At 39.3% G+C, this 16,585-nt stretch overlaps 1 protein-coding gene across 2 annotated transcripts in view; it reads right to left on the reverse strand.

Annotated features, from left to right (window-relative positions):
- Window positions 1-1,838, reverse strand: part of LOC127624070 (insulin-like growth factor-binding protein 3) — a 31,067-nt gene extending 29,229 nt beyond the window's left edge. Inside the window, exon 1 of one of the 2 annotated variants that reach the window (XR_007968112.1) lies at window positions 978-1,838. Coding sequence is in view for 1 of the 2 variants with exons in the window: in XM_052098704.1 (XP_051954664.1) it covers window positions 978-1,329 (352 nt within the window). In the remaining variant the exon portion in view is untranslated. The remainder of the gene's footprint in view (window positions 1-977) is intronic. The other variant, XM_052098704.1, reaches the window with a different exon arrangement.
- Between the last annotated feature and the right edge of the window lie 14,747 nt (window positions 1,839-16,585).

Raw genomic sequence — 16,585 nt, forward strand, 5'->3', positions numbered from 1 at the left:
TTTTAAGTAAATCTAACATCTTTTTTTGTCAGTGTTACTTTGCTATAGTTTGGGGAAAAGTGAGCTAAATCTGAAAATGTCTCCCTTTAGAGACATTCCAAACAACCCATAAACAAACAATCAAACAAAATAAGTATGTTTTCTATTAAAGTTAGGCTTATATTGTAATTGTAATTATAATTAAATTAGAAAACCAACAGAAGTCTATGCTATGTCCCCATTTAGAAGGACTGGGTGGATATTCCTTAATTGTATTTTAACAGATGCACAATGAATGCTTAGGCACAGGTGGTGCTCAGTCTATAATCTAATTCAGTAATGCTAAAAACCCACAAGAACGCTTTGGGAATCAATGCCAATTATTTCTAAGCTAGCTGCACATTCTCAATGGAGAGAGTCCCTGAGCCAGTAAACAGCAGAGAGAGCATCATTCATAAAACGGTGATCTCCTCTCTCCTCCATGGACTAAATATAAACGAATGTGGCATTCTTAACGATTGGGTTGGTGAGGCCAAATTTTAGTGCGCACACACACATACAAACACACACGGAGCGGTTTCTCTCTCCATCTCTGGCGCGCGCTCTCTCTTAGTCCGGTGTAGCACTGAGCCTCGAGCAGAAGAGATCAACGGTGATAGTCTCACGGTGGCTGGACTTCATGACGGCTGCTTGATAGTACCAGAGGTCGCTGTGTCATGCAGGTAACCTAATAAGCACCGTCTGGAGATCATGTTAACCACATACGCGCTAGATGTATTTAAAGCAACGCAAATGGCATATAGTGGCTTTAGCGCACAGTCAAACTGTGTTTCCATGCTGCATTTTTAGGCACTTTTCCGCCCCCATCAGCAATGCCAACCTGTGAACATATTCACAGTGGAGTAAGCCCGGAAGTGTGGAAAACGCTTGTTGGGATATCGGAGTGATTGCTATTATTAAACATTTCCATGATCCCCACACAAGTCGTGCGCACTTACCGTGTACTACCTGCGTACCCGCCGTAGTTTTGTTTGGCGCTTTTGCGCACACTCCTCGTCCCTCCAGCAGAGCCTGCAGTGGTTTGCTCTCCCCTCGACGCTGTTGACAGCTCAACCCGGTACCGCAGCGTCTCGTGTACACTCCGCACGCCTCGTCCTCGCTCAGCGCGCACGTCATGCAGCACCCGCAGCCTGGTTCCTTTACCTGTTCGCAGTCCAGGGGCAGCGGCGTACACAGCACACGCGCACCGTCGTCACACGGCTCGCAGTGGACCACGGGGCTGACGCTGTCAGCCAGACTGGCGAATGCTGCGAGCAGCGCGGTCAGACAGAGCGCACACAGTCCCGTCATGGAGCCGAGGGGCTGAACGGACAAACGGATACGCACGCACGCACACACACACGGGGGGAGATGCCTGGAGAAACTGTGCTCGGCGTCAGATCTACTGTATGATTAAACGTCTAAAGTGCTTTCTGCGTATGCCATGTGAAGATATCAGCGTTTCGACTTTCTCTCAGTGTGGACACTGGGTTACGCTGCTGTTACGTCGATTTGACTAGGCTACGAACTGAACGATCGGGTCTCTCCATCTGTAAGTGAGTTTAAGGGGAACTTCAGCTTTTATACAGGCGGGAAGAGCACGGACAGTAAGTCACTCCCCCGGTATGAATTATGTAGTCACCGGGAACCACGCGCAGCCTTAATGAAATCCTCAGCACAAGCGACAGCGGGTGAAATGCAGCGAATGCGCGCGGTGAGACCCCGCGCGTTTATGGGACATTTACAGGATGACTGTTTGTTGGAACTGCTAAAAGGTACTGTTGCGACCTGCAAGCGTGTCTAGGGTAGCAACACCTGTTGACGCAGCATAGGCAATGAAACTTTGGGCGAATTCCAATCGAAAGTGATCATCCCTATGTCCTACTCACTACAAAGCTCTTAATGAGGGCTTTCTAAAGAGAGCATGGCATTTCAGTTTGAATATACCCTTCACTAAATGTCTTGTAAAAGGGCAATTTCTGGAAAAAATAAGCCTTCTTACTTTCGTTTGGAACGACTCTTCGAGTGGCGTCCCCTTCCCAAATTGCCCTTCAAGGGCGCAAAAATGCCGTTTGAAAACGCCTTAAAGTTACGCAGCATTCATCGTGGACGCTCTTAATGAAAACACTAACGTCATAGTGCCTATTGACTAAGGGAAATGATGGAGGTGGTTTTACGCGCGAGAGGTGTACACGCGCATTCCAGTGGTTTAACTTTGATAAATAAATAAATAAATTAAAATGACATAAATTAAAAAGTTATATAAGATGTTTTTTTGTTTGTTTTTTTGCACTGTGACATTATTTTGAGGACATTAAAGCTCATTTTCATCAGTTGTCATGATTTTTTTTTATTTATTTTTTTATTGTATTACAGTAAAAAGATTCTGTTGAAAAATGATTATTTTAATTCAAATGATGAAAAATTAAAGGCAGTAGCAAAAAAAAAATTAATACCAATTTAAATAATATATATTTTGTCACGTTGTATTAATGAAAATATCATAATGGTCATCTTTTTTTGCTATGCAGTAAAGAGAATTGGGGGATAAAATGTGGATAACTCTCATGAACATGTCACAATTGGAAAAAAAATCTGAATGGCCATATTTTTTTCTTTCTTTATTGTTTTGGAGTAAATTTGGAATTTGACATTATTTTCTTGGATTTTAATACATTTTAAACAATAAATACATGGTAAACTCCCTCAGTACTGGTGTAAATTGTTCCAAGAGGTCACAGTTAATCTCAAAAGAGCCTATTATCGGCTGATCAATCCACCTGGTTGACATAGCAGTCTGTCAATAGAAAATATACTTCAGTCATCTGTGCCAAGCCTGGATGCACCAGAATGTAGTACAAAGGTATCGGAGACCTTTGACTGTAGTAGGGAAATGGTTCCATTCTAAACATCCCAAGGCACTTTTTAAAATGGTCTAGACCACAGTCCACCACTATTAGGGCAACTCTCTGGGCACACTGCATAATAATGTGGAAAATGCTCTTTGGGTGGTCAGGCATTAGAAGCCTCATGACACCTGCTGCACCAAGATCAGTCCATTCAACCATACAGAATCTCCATTGTCAATTCTTAACATTTCCATCCCTCCATCCCTCTCTGTCTCTCTTTTTTCTGCCTGTCTCTCCTTCTCTCTGGGTGGTAAGAGATGATTAGAGTGTGGGTTGGATGTTGGATTGTGCTGCTTCAGCGCTGAACACCCCTCCTGCATCTGCTCTGTAATAACATAAAGTCTGAACAGGCTGTAAAGCTCCGTGGCTCCAGCTTTGGGAAAATAAAGGCCTACAGGCCTGCCGGCAGACCCCAGTGTTGAGACTGGCCCACTGAAAACAAGCACTAACAGCCACCTCTGCTACTAAGATTAGTTTTCTTTTGACACTGCATATTTCTCCCTCAGTCTCCAGCTCTTGATTTCTTATTGTCTGTTTCTTTCTCTCGCTCTCTTTCATACCTCAAGAATTCCTCAAATTTAGGGATTCGGCATGCGAGTGCCCTCCTCCGGTCTCCAGGAGCATTCTGGGGATGGAATGCGTGGAGATTTGCCGAGAGTTTTCGGCATGGAGGGCCAGAGCTCTCTTGTACATCAAGGACTCGAATGGCAACCGGTTTCATGATGTGATTGTAAAAACTGATTAAACTGCACTAGCATTCTGGTGCCATCTACTATGATAACAATCACAGGGTGAAGAATATAGATATTCACCTAGATCTTATCAGCAATTCCAGATGTCCAGTTCCTCCTAAGTGCAATCTTACATAGCCAATAAACTCCCAACGTCAGCTTTCATGTCTCAAAATCATTTGATTGTTTAGAAGTGTGTTTGCTGGCCTGCACGGCGGGTATGTGAGAGGGTTTTGCGAGGGTTTATTTTGGTGAATATTATTGCAGCTGGCTGAATGTTTATTGAAAATGTTGCGCTCCAAAAGAAGAAAAGCCAAACTGCGGGCCTACATTTTAAGGGCCTCTTACTCTTAATTTCCTCTATAATCTATCTGAATCTCACACTTTTTATTTGAGTGTCAGCACGTCTCCAATGCTTACTCTCTCATTCACTCTCTCGTTCTCTGGCTGATGTCAAGGTTGGATGATAAATCATTAATTGTCATTCCTGCTCTGTGTCTGATATGACAGCAGTCACTGTGACACTTATTTAATAAAGAGTTTCATCTGCTGTTTCTGGAGTGGGACGGAGGGAATGAGAGAGAAGGGGGTGGGGGAATAGATTTATTTGTTGCATTCCTCTAAAGGATATTTTATAGAAAACAGCACATCTCTATAATGGCACTGCCACTCAATGCACCAAAATATGCATTAATGCACTAATTTATCGCTGACATGGAGACTTTCTGTCATATTAAACAGCTTGCGTGTTTTTGTCTCAGGCTGTATCTAGCAAGCATATGTACACCACTCGCACACTCTGAGCGAAGTAACCGCTCAATGAGAGCCCTCAGTGCCCATTTGGAGGCTGAAAAATGTAAACATTATCAGATAAATGGCCTCATTGAATCATAACTCTCGCAAGACACCAGTTTTCACATCGGACTCAAAAGAACTCATTGGCTGTGAAGACCAACATCATCATTCCATGGCATATTTCCCAAACCAGCTCCAGATTTCGATAGCAACCGTAGCTCAACCAGGAAGGAAACCAAATGCGCATAGCGCTCACAGGCCAGAGCTGAAAATGTCTTGAATGTTTGTGTACTCTGTTCTATTGTTGTGCCCAACTCTCTCTCTCTCTCTCTCTCTCTCTCTCTCTCTCTCTCTCTCTCTCTCTCTCTCTCTTTCTCTCTCTTTCTTCAGGGGCAAATAATTACAGTCACAGCATGTGACTTAACAGCACAGAGATCAAATTCCACGATGTTATAATCACTCGCTGTTTGGCTATTGCTGCCCAAAAAAGAGTGGAGCTAATGGGAGGGGGTAGCAGAAAAGATTTGCTTTTTCTAGGTTACAGAGCGAGATCAGAATGGAAATGGAGGCAGCTCAGACCAATTTAGAGAAAGCAGGCATGAAAAACAGGTGGTTTGGTTTGTCACTGTGAGAAATACCCAGAAAGCAAAGCAGTCTGAACATAATCATTTTGTGTTTTCTTGCGATAATCTCTCTGAGCTTCGGTCTATTTTTGGAAAAGCTTTTCTGTGAGAGCAATTCTGAAGATGGAAATAGTGAGCGCACAGTAGAGCGTATAAAGCTGAAGGAATGTGTGAGATCCGAGCATGACTTCGCACTGCATGGTTGGAGTATGAGCCAAAACAGATGGAACAGTCCCAATAAAGGTTTAGCTCAACACTGTCCCTATTCACCACATGCTCAGCACACACACACACACATACACACCTTCACAAGTTTTCTATGTATCACTCCTGAAATGCGTCTTCTCAGAACCTCTCAGAGATTACATTGACAAAGTTTCAGTTGTGTTTGGAATTAACAATCATTTATACTAACTGGTGTTACTTTCATATTTTCCTGTTCATACGTCAGCCACAGTTTTCAAGCAACAGTTCCTATAGGAATGGTTAGAATACTGTCTGTATGAATAAATAACTGCAGTCAAGCATCTTTTCTACTCTCATTATAGCTGTGAATAAAGGCCTCTGCACACTTCCTATGAAATCGATGAATGAAAATCTGGTCAAAAAGAAGATATTTTTTTTATTTGTTTTGGTGGTTCGTAACAGCTTGCCAGGGAGAAATTTCAGAAAAACTTCTTAATGGTAGCTAAACACCTTCTTGCTGCAATTGGTCAACATCATCAGTAGGTGTTACCTGGAGCTCCATCTACTTTGAGGCTGACAGCTAATTGACCATCAGTCAGGCACGATCAGTCAACATGAACAGATCGGTGTGTATTTATTAGCGGGCTGGCACAGACTTACCTACTGTACATCTGTACTGTACGATCATTCATTGATGTAATGTAATTTGTTTGTTTAATAAGTCTACAAAAAGGAATCAAACCTCTACAAATAATCTTAAGTGGCCATTCACTCATGTGTCATCTTATGAGATATGAGATCATCATCATCATTCTTTTGTCTTCATTCTGTCCATTAACACTCTTTTACACACTCATCTTTGCAATCATAAATTATAATAACAGAATGTAATTGGCACATATTTTGGCCAGTGTGTAGCGTGTTAACATGTTAGTGCATTAGCGCCATGAATGTAAAAGGTAAACATTACAAATTACACATTATCTACTTTAATAGATAATACATTACTTTAAATCATCTTTGAATGGATCATGCTGCTTCTTTTACGGATCTTGTGTGAATTCTACTCATAGAATGATGCAAGAAGTCATTGATAACATGTTTTAATGTCATATTAATTGATTTTTTACTTGTAGTTTCGAGAGTCCTTATGATTGAATGCACCTGTCATAGAAACCCCTCCGCCAGCAGCATGGCCAGTGTTTGCAAACAGTATGTCCTTGCACAGCTGTTTCAAACTTTTTTTGTTTGGCTCTGAACAAAGAATGAAGAAGCACTTCGCTGTGAGTGTGCTTGGCATTTACAGAAGTAACAATAGTGACACTAGCTGTATTTCCATCCACATATTTTTATGCAAATGTTATGATATCATATAAAAAATATGGAATCTGCAGCTTCATAGTTGAAGTTTGACAGAGCATTTTGTCTGCATGCTCTAATCCAAAAGTAATTTATTGTATTTAAGTAAAGAGACACAGTGATTACAACCAATTTCCCCATAAGCGACAGTTTTGTTCTTTAAAAACACTCTCGTTCATAACCAACTATATGAACATAAGTCCCTTTCAAGGCAAGCCAGTCCACTTGGCCACAATCATGTGGAGCTATTTTCGACAAGCGACATAAAAGTACAGCACCTGGCTATTTGAATGGGGAAAGATCTTAATCTGCAAAACGGATGGTCAAGATTATGATGAAAGAACATATTTCAAATCAGCAGTTAAATATGACAACATTATCATAAAATGTGCTTCCTTAGATCACGCAAACACAAATGCTATTTTTATGCCTTGTCCAGATAATGCACATGCAAGTTTTGGAGTTATCTGACTGGCTATGTCTGTATCTAAAAGGTGATTGTTTTTTTTACCTTTAAAGCTGGACTTCCATTTCTACATCCGGCATATTGGGTATTCCAATTCCTTCCATTAATTTTAATACAAGCGCTCCGTCTCGGGCTAAATTGTCTCTGACTTAATTATATTTATCACTCTAAAATAGTGCCTAGTTTTCCCCAAACTGTTGTAGAGATTATCTGTATATGCGAGTTTGTGATGTGTAAGTATTGTTTTGGAAATGTTGTTATGCTGGAACAGTGTGTATAACACTCTCACACCAGTCACTTTTATCCCCTGCCAGGCTCGTTTGGAGGAAACGAATTCTTGAGCTCATTAACTCACTCTTCGTGATGACAGAACCGACAGTTTCTATCACTTACAGGCTGACTAACAGACAATCATGACAGGAATGTGAAGGGAGGAAGGGGAGGGATGGGTTGGAGTTGTAGATTAGCTATGGGACACTGAAGTCAGCAAATGCACTTGAGAATAAGCATCCCAATGCACTCTCCAGAATGTCGTTGAGTTCAAGGAGCTAGGGTGGTGGGTGAAAAAGCCACCTCAGCAAGATCCGCAAATTCTTCTCCTGTATTTGACTTGAAGGATGGTAGAACTTAGCTGTGGGAGCAACTTAATGGAATACACATGAGGAATAATGTATTATTCCAAGAATATTTTTGTTCAATACAAGTAATGCTCAGTCAACAGCATTTGTGACAAAATGCTGATAACCACAAAAAATTATGTTGAATAGCCCAATGTTAAATTTAGGCACTTGCAATGGAAGTGAATGGGGCCAGTCCATAAATGCTAAAATACACACAGTTTCAAAATTATAGCCATTTGACGTAAACGTTACATGTGTTAACATTATTTAAGTGTGATAAAACTTGTGAACTTTTACTAACTTAAAGCTCATTAACCTTATGTGCAAACCTATTTCCCATATGGGTTTCATTTTCATGATATATGATCATAAAAAATGGATGAAAATAATGAATGCAACTTTACCATGAAGGACAGGAATTAAAATAACTTTTTGTGGAAATCAACATTATGCCATAAATGCTGTTAATTGAGCTTAACTTTATATTTAAAGTTGAATATTTATCCCATTCATTACATAGGGAATTTAAAAATGTGTTCAATAAAGAGTTCTGAGCCACAAATCCAAACCAACCAACTCTCAGATTAATCACAACATTATACATTTTGACTTGAAGCAAAAACGTATTTGAAAATCGGTTAAGAAAAAGGTGTGGGAATTATCTTTCCATGAAGCTTTCCAAATGCTATAATGGAATATAACTTAAGTTGATTTAAAGTCATTGATCATTAAAGCTTATTGCAAACAATTCAGATATATACCAACATTTAGGTTGTTGGGAGCCCGACTCGACTACGTCATTTGCAATGCTTTATGGGAGTTGGTATCACTGTTAAAGGCTTTTGATGCAGTTTCCATTTCCATGGTAACAGTGACTTCTCTGATTTGTTGAGCTCTCCTCATTATTCATATATAGTGTAGTTCTTCACAGGGAATTTGCAACACAATTGTAATTTTATTATTTCTTTTTAAATCTGACTAGCTTTTGTGACATATTTACATAGTTATCGCTAAAATCACTTTCTCTATGTCTATGAAGAAAATAAATGGGGATTTTTACTCCCAGAACCCAACAGTTGCACCATATTATGTCAATGTAGTACATGTGGGAGCACTTGAGATGCTTTTTGAGTTTTCTTCTAGAGGTCCAACGTATCATTCTTCGTGAGGTAGGGGAGAACGGGGACAGTTGCAACATGGGGCAGTTGCAACATGGCTTATTCCTCCAATCAGGAATGAGCTAGAGTGATGATACGCACACTGCACATGCTCAGTTAGCCCTTCCTCCTTTCTGGAGGGAAGCAGCCACATGTGACCATTCCTTCTGCAAAAAATAAGTTTTAAGTTAACAAAGTAATTTTTTTCATGCTCAGAGTTTTTGTCATACTGTCTAAACTGTTTGCGTGAAGCATTATAAAGTCATATAATTTTAATCCGTGTTTTCTTAGCTTGTAAAAGGCATAGCTACCATGTGTCAAGGCTATTGTGTCAAGCTAGCATAGCAGGTTTTGTGCTATTGCAACTGTCCCCTATGACAACATTTATGTAAAAGCTTGTCATGACCAGTATTGTGTAAGTTAATCTAAAAAGTAATTAATTACAAACTACTAATTACGTCTTTCAATAGCCAGGTATCTCCGCTTGTTTAAGTAAATACACAGACTAGGCCACAATGTAGCCTACATTTTATCTGTTCTGTGTTTTCAGTATGCCACAAGAGAGGAAACGCACAACAGAACACACAGTTCAGTTCAGAGAAGTACAAAAAAGTATTTTAGAACCTGTCTGTGCACAAATAAAATAAAGAAATTGAAAAATTATGTTAAAGAATATTTTTTTTTACATTTTAATTAATGTTGCAACTGTCCCTGTGAACTGTTGCAACCATCCCCTCTTATGGGGTCAGTTGCAACATTTGACTTTGTATATTGAAGTATAAATTGTATATATATTATCATATGTACGCATGTTACAGCATTGTGGGTGGGTAGCTGAGAGATGTGGGTTTAATGTATTACAATTTTGGCTTTCCAATACAAACGGTCTCTGAGAAACTGAAGGAAATGCAAAAAGTGTTGCAAGCGTCCCTGCTCTCCCCTATTCATGAATCTTAGTGTTTTACCCAAAAGCCTTGATGCTCTTTCATGCAGCAGCTCTATAAATAGAAACCAGGTCATTCCGCTCTTGAACTCTTCAGATTTTGTTTGCTTTTATTTTATTTTTCCTTCTTACCACTCCATAAAACATATTTTTCCGAGTCACCATCCGAGCCTGGTATTTTTATTGCCGTTTTCTTGGACAGAGAATGCTTGTGCTTCACTTCAGAGGGTTTTCACCCTTTCCAGGGTTTTCCATTTATGGTTAAAGTCACACCATGTGTGTGTATCACCTCTCTCTACTGTAAAACCCAAAAATCTGAGTTTATTTAATGAGAATTTGTACATTTGTGTTCTCTAGTACAATAAGTGGTTCTTGCTGTAACTCATCGTGAAAAATATAAAATGTACACGATCAAACTTTGGTCTTTATTTTTGCTTGGCAGATGATACAACAGGCAAAAAACATCCCTTAGACTTACAATGAAGGAGAGACTCATGCTATTTGCCTCATACCTGAAAGTGTGCAACTTGTTGAGGAAAGGTGTGCTATTACTTTTATGAGTGATCTGAGTGACATTCCATCTGACACAGTAAAACAGGGGAAAAATCCCATAAACTTACTTTGAAAGAGGGACCTGAAACTTGAGGGTGGGCTCTTTGAACTCTTTTGAGTTTATGAAAATCTAGTTTGTTACTAGTTTGCACTGTTATGATGTGAGGTTAGGATGTGACTTTATAAGGACTTAAAAACTTGGACATCTGCACAACATAAACTTTTGCCTACTTGTTCCCATAGAGCGGGTGCTTTTCAGGAACAATCTGGAACAATGCCTGTCAATAAATCTATGCCACGAGGGATGCTGTGGGCTAGTGTGGGGAGAGTGTTTCTTGGGAAACATCTGGAGCTGAATTCCATGAAACACTCAAATGAGGTTTCGACCATTTCACAGTCAGCGGGGAGCACATCCCTCAACCTTTTAACATGGAGAAAGAAAGAGAGCGAGGCAGATGGGGGACAGAAAGATACCGATGGGGGCAAAAAGAAAAACAGTGCACTGGAGAATTTATAAAGTTAAGAGGATACGAGCTGGTATCTAGTAGAAGTTGAGATACATAAAGAGAATAAGCATCAAGTTTGTGAATGCAAATGCTTTCTACGATGTGTGAAATTGAACTAACATATGCAAAGTTGATCATTTGTTGCTGCGTTTTGAAATGAGTCTGATTCCAATTAATAATAATTTAAAAAATGTTTTATATTAATTAAAAATGTAACGGGTATTAGTGTAAACTGGGAAGTGTAGAGGGAAGTGTCTTCCACTGTTGTTTTTTTTTTTTTCCGATTCAACTTTATTGCCCCTTTGTTAACTAAAGTTTGTTTCCATTACAATAAACCAAGAATGCATGTACTGTATGTATAATGAGAGTGCATTATTGACATTTACGTACTTGCATAGACCCATTGCATATTAGACCTCAGTTGACCACTGCCTAAGTAAATGTTCTAGCCAGGACGATGCGATCCCAGCAACAAGCAGTTTGGACAACAGCCTCATTTCATGTTTACTGGACAGTAAAGTGGTATGGTATTGTAGACAAATTAGATTTCACTGTGGGCGCAGCTTCCCAGTGTGATATTGCACAAATTGAAGCAATAAATTGACAAATTGTTTTGTCACTCATTGCTTGATGTGGTTGTGTTGGTTTGGACAAAAACTAATGAAAGATAAATCTCTAGTATTGTATCATGCTACCTGGATAGAACACTGTGTAACAGGATGTTTAGCCTACGCCCAGCTAAGAGACTCTGGTCAAATGTGTTCAGCAGATCCCTGAACTGGAGCTCTTTAAACGCAATGACCAGAGCATGCAAAGAGTCACGCTCTGCCCAGACAAAATGACCCCCATTGGAATCGCACACACGTATATAAACAAACACAAATAAATTCATGCATACCAATATACATACAGACACATATGCATACACACATTCATAGTTGTAATCTGTTGTACATGCACATTTGGTTAACAGCAAACACTGTAAACATGAGACTGATTTAGTTAAGGTTGGATGAGGTTGAGGCATATATGCTCATATATGTGACATTTTGTGTGATTTTGTTAAAGAAAGTTAGCAGAACACTACACAATAATAATAATAATTATTATTATTTGTTAATCAGTTTTGTATTTTGTTTTACAGTGCTGTGCCCCCTCAGCCACACCACTTTGCCCCCTCTGTCAAAATGTTGTATTTGAACCAATTTTAATAATGTAGTTATTATCTTTTATATTACTTTTTTGACAGCCTGAATATTTGTCACTATTACCCTGGTGACCACTAGGGGCCGCAATGTATGTTTATTGTTTCCCTGCCTGTCTTGTGTGTTGATTAAGGCTTTTGTAGTCTTTGTCTTTTTTTTCATTGGTTCTTGTGATTATTAGTCCCATGTGTTCCTTGTTTCCTCGTTTGCCCCTTGTGTATTTTATTCCTTGGTTTTCCTGTGTTATTTGTCAGTTGTTTACCATTCATGGATGTAATGGTTTGTACTGTTTTCATGTTTTAGTTTCCTGTGTTTATTTTCCTGCATTTTTAATAAATAAGCCTGCATTTAGATCCTCTTTCTCTCGACTCTTTCCTGCAAAGGTTACAGAATAACTGACCAATGCCATGGATCATGCAGTTTTAGAACTCTCAATTCTTCGACAGGGAACTAATTCCATTGAAGAGTATGTGTTGTTATGTGTGCTTACCAACATTCTAAATTGGGGAGACACTGTGTTTAATACATCTTCCATTTTGGCGTCAGCATACCAGAGCTAGCATCCAAAGCCTAGATCATCCACAAGCCAAAGCACGAAACCTCGATCATCCCAGAGCCAGCATCCTTGGAGGCCATTCCCACAGCAGTGCTCACGGCTGTCCGGAGAAGGAGAAGGGCTCCTACTCCCCAGTCACTGCCAGAGCTCACGACCACAGAGGTCGATCCCCTGTCTCTGCCAGCATTCATGGCCACGGAAGACGTTCCCCTGTTGCTGCCTATGCCCACGGCCATGGAGGTCATTCCCCTGACCACAGTGAGGAGTGGCCCAGCACTCCCCACCACGGAAGCCATTTACCAGTCGCTGCCAGCGCTCCTAGCCACGGTGGCCATCGACGAGCCTGTACAGTCCCCAAGGCCTTCAACGAGCCTGTCCAATTCCCCGAGGCTGTCGATGAGCCTGTCCAGTTCCTCAAGTCTTCTAGGCTCCCTAGTGCCTCACTCCCTGTGTCCCCTAGTGCCTTGCTCTCTGAGTCCCCAGCTGCTCTGAACTCGAAGCCTACACCTCCAGTGGCTACGCCTCCTATTGTTCTGCCTGATATGCCTTGGTCTCCTGGCCCTCTGCTGATCTGCTCTGGTCTCCTGGATGTCTGCCTGATCTGCTCAGGTCTCCTGGCCATCTACCTGATCAGCCCTGGCCTACTTGGTCTATAGGCCATCTGCCTGATCAGCCCTGGACTCTTTGATCTCTGGACCATTTGCCTGATCTGCACTGGTCTCCCTGGTTTCCTGACCGTCTGCCTGATCTGACCTGGCCTGCTTGGTCACCTTGTTCACATCGGTCTTCGGACTCCCTGTTCGCTCCACCTTAGCTGCCTGGTCCATTTTTTTTTACAGATATCATAGTGGAAGAAGTGTAGGAAATTTGCTTTAAAAGTGAAAATATGTTTTTTTTTATTTCATTGAACTCTCTGGTGTAGAGACATGAAAATAAACGTTTTGCAAGAGAGCTCCCGGTTTCATTCATCGGTTGATCATTTTTTGGGTAAATATCAAATTTGACACAAAATGCTCATAAATTGCATTTATGTGTTCACAAGAGTCTTATGTTATAATAATTTGATCACATTTTTGCAACTGGGTATGTACATTGGAATGAATCATATATTATTTAATGATTTATAGCCCAGAGTGTTTTCCAATTAGTGAATAACTGTAATACAAGTTATATGTGAAAATGTGTAATGAGAATTTTCTTTTTTAAAACTGCAATACATGTCCTTAAAGCCTGGTTAGAAATGCATAAAATAATGTGAGTGATTTAAGCATGTGTTAAAGGGATAGTTCACCCAAAAAATAATATTCTCTCATTATTTACTTACTCTCATGATATCAGGTGTGTATGACTTTCTTTCTTCACATGAACACATTTGAAGAAAAAATAGAAATTTGTTTTAGCTCAGTGAGTCCTTAAAATGCAAGTGAATGGTGATCCGATTTTTGAAGCTCCAAAATTCACAGACAGTCATCTTAAACATTATTGATTCGACTACAGCAGTTAAATGAATGTCTTCTAAAGTGATACGGTCACTATTGGTGCAAAAAAAACAGTGAGTACTTTTTAACTCTAAATTATCGCTTACAGTAAGCTTCAGGAAAGGATGGAGATCACACGGTCTCTCTTGTGACTTATTACCATTGCCATGATACGGACATAATCTCATGTTCTCCCTCGGTTGAGACATCCAGGATAAGCACATAAATGCATAATTGTGAGTAAAGAATAAGATGAATACAGATCTAAAAAAAATAAAAATAAAGAGAAAAACAAGCTACTGTACAGCGTTCCTCCTTCTCACTTGTAAACAGCGCTGCTTAATGCTGATTTACGCTTGAAGCATGATTTAGAGTTTGATCTTGTATTTATATATATATATATAAAAACTTTAAAAAGAAAATACATAGTAGAATGAAAAAAACAGTAATATATATGTAAACATCCGTCAGAATAAAACCCTAAAAGATATTTTTGGATCTGTGTTGATTATTTTCAACCCTTCGGCTACTTTGACACACTTCCCTCTAATTGATGGTCTATCTAGTCATGCGTCAGAGGGTTCCTTTTGGTTGCGTTGCATCTTACTAGTTTTTAGTGCCTCCAGTCCATAAGCGCTGTGTTTTTAGGATGCTGTTTTAAATTAAAGGTATTTTTAAACCTGTCTCAAGATCACTGGATTCTGTAGTGCTTGGATCTGTGAAAAGCTGTGCTGCCATATCATAATTGTAGGAACAATCCTTATTATGAAATGTGCATCCATGTCAGGGGCTTGATTAAATTAGTTAATTTTTAATGCATTATTTTTCATATAATTATTCTCCCTAAATTAATGTGTTAAATCATCAGCCCTAGGTAAAAGTTGTTGTTAAAAATTGCAGACGAGGCAAGAGAAATGTTGATTATAAAAATAACTTTTTTACATATTTTACCCAAAATATGTTTGTCCCATGGATATTTATGGTTATTAGAGTATTAAAAAATTCCTTTCACATTGCCTGTATTTACACTAAAGGAATTCTCCACCCAAAAATGTTGCACATATTGCATGGACTACTTTTATGACACTTTTGAGTTAAAGCACTATTCACTGCCATAGTAATTAAAAGATGGAATGTGATATTCCTTAAAACATCTCTTTTTGTGCCCCACATAAGAAATCAAGTCATATGGTTTTGGAATGTCATTGGGTGAGTAGATTATGACAGATTTTTTTATAAATATTTTTTATTAATTATTGCATTAAATCAGTTGTGTGCAGAGTCTCCATTGTGCTTTGTACAGGGAATGCAGTTTTTATGAAGCACAGAGTTGATGTCTACGTGGCAGGTTCCAAATCAGTTGCGTATGAGGTTTAATTTCAGTTTGGTTGCTGTCTTAGAAGGCATCTGTCTGTTTAGGGAGTAGACAGTGAAACAGAACTCATGACACACTCAAAACTCATACAGGAGTTTTCTGACAATTTGTAAATGTGACTCAAAAGAGCAATGTCCCAAATGAGAGCAAAATTATTCAGTAAATTTCAGTACAATGAAAAGTATAATGAAATATGGTTAGACGAAATACGGTAGAGGCTAATGTCAAAAGAATAAACAAACAGGGCATTAGCCTACCCAAATGCCCCAGCATACATCATCTTAATACATGCCTATCTCATTCACAGCACTCCATACATTCAAGTACTTGCCCAAATCACTCAAAGCATTCCATACATTGAACACCTGCTTAAATCACTCACAGTATATTATGCATTTAACCAGGATTTAAGGACATGTATTATAGTTTAAAACAATAAAATTCTCATTATACATGTTCACATAACTGGAAAACACTCTGGACTATAAATCATCAAATAAGATACGATTAATACTAAATCACATTTGTGCAGAAAACGTGGCCAAACTCCACACACGCAATCCATATGCATCCTCCAAATATAACCCATAAAAACACTCAATTTTAACATACAACTCTTAGGTTGGGGAGGCTTCTGTAGGCCCTAGGTTCTTGAGCTCTAAAATGGCAACAAACCACACATCCTGACAGCAGACAGCGCAAGATGTCAGACACATTCTTGGTTTCAGACACAGCTTGACTAAATGCAACTCCAAATGCAGGGGTCCAGAGATGTGTTTTCTATGTTTCACACAATGTTTAACTTGACACAGCATCCTAAAAAAAGTGGTGCCTATGACCTGACACAAGTGAGGTGCTCCAAAAACATCTATCTGACACAAGTGTACATAAACGCATCCTTAGAGAGCCCTTATAGTAAGTCTTCTTTAGACAGATTGACGATTATAATTGCTAAATGGATTGCTGTGGGCTGTAATCCAAAGAAAGGGGGTACGTTTTGAAAATAAAAATACATTGCCTTCTATAGCCACTTCTAGCATTGCCTAATATATTACTCATATAAAATATTACTCATCTGCCTCAATTTAATTAAATTTTTAATACAT

This window comes from Xyrauchen texanus, chromosome 30, assembly GCF_025860055.1.
Source record: "Xyrauchen texanus isolate HMW12.3.18 chromosome 30, RBS_HiC_50CHRs, whole genome shotgun sequence".
Taxonomy (NCBI): domain Eukaryota; kingdom Metazoa; phylum Chordata; class Actinopteri; order Cypriniformes; family Catostomidae; genus Xyrauchen; species Xyrauchen texanus.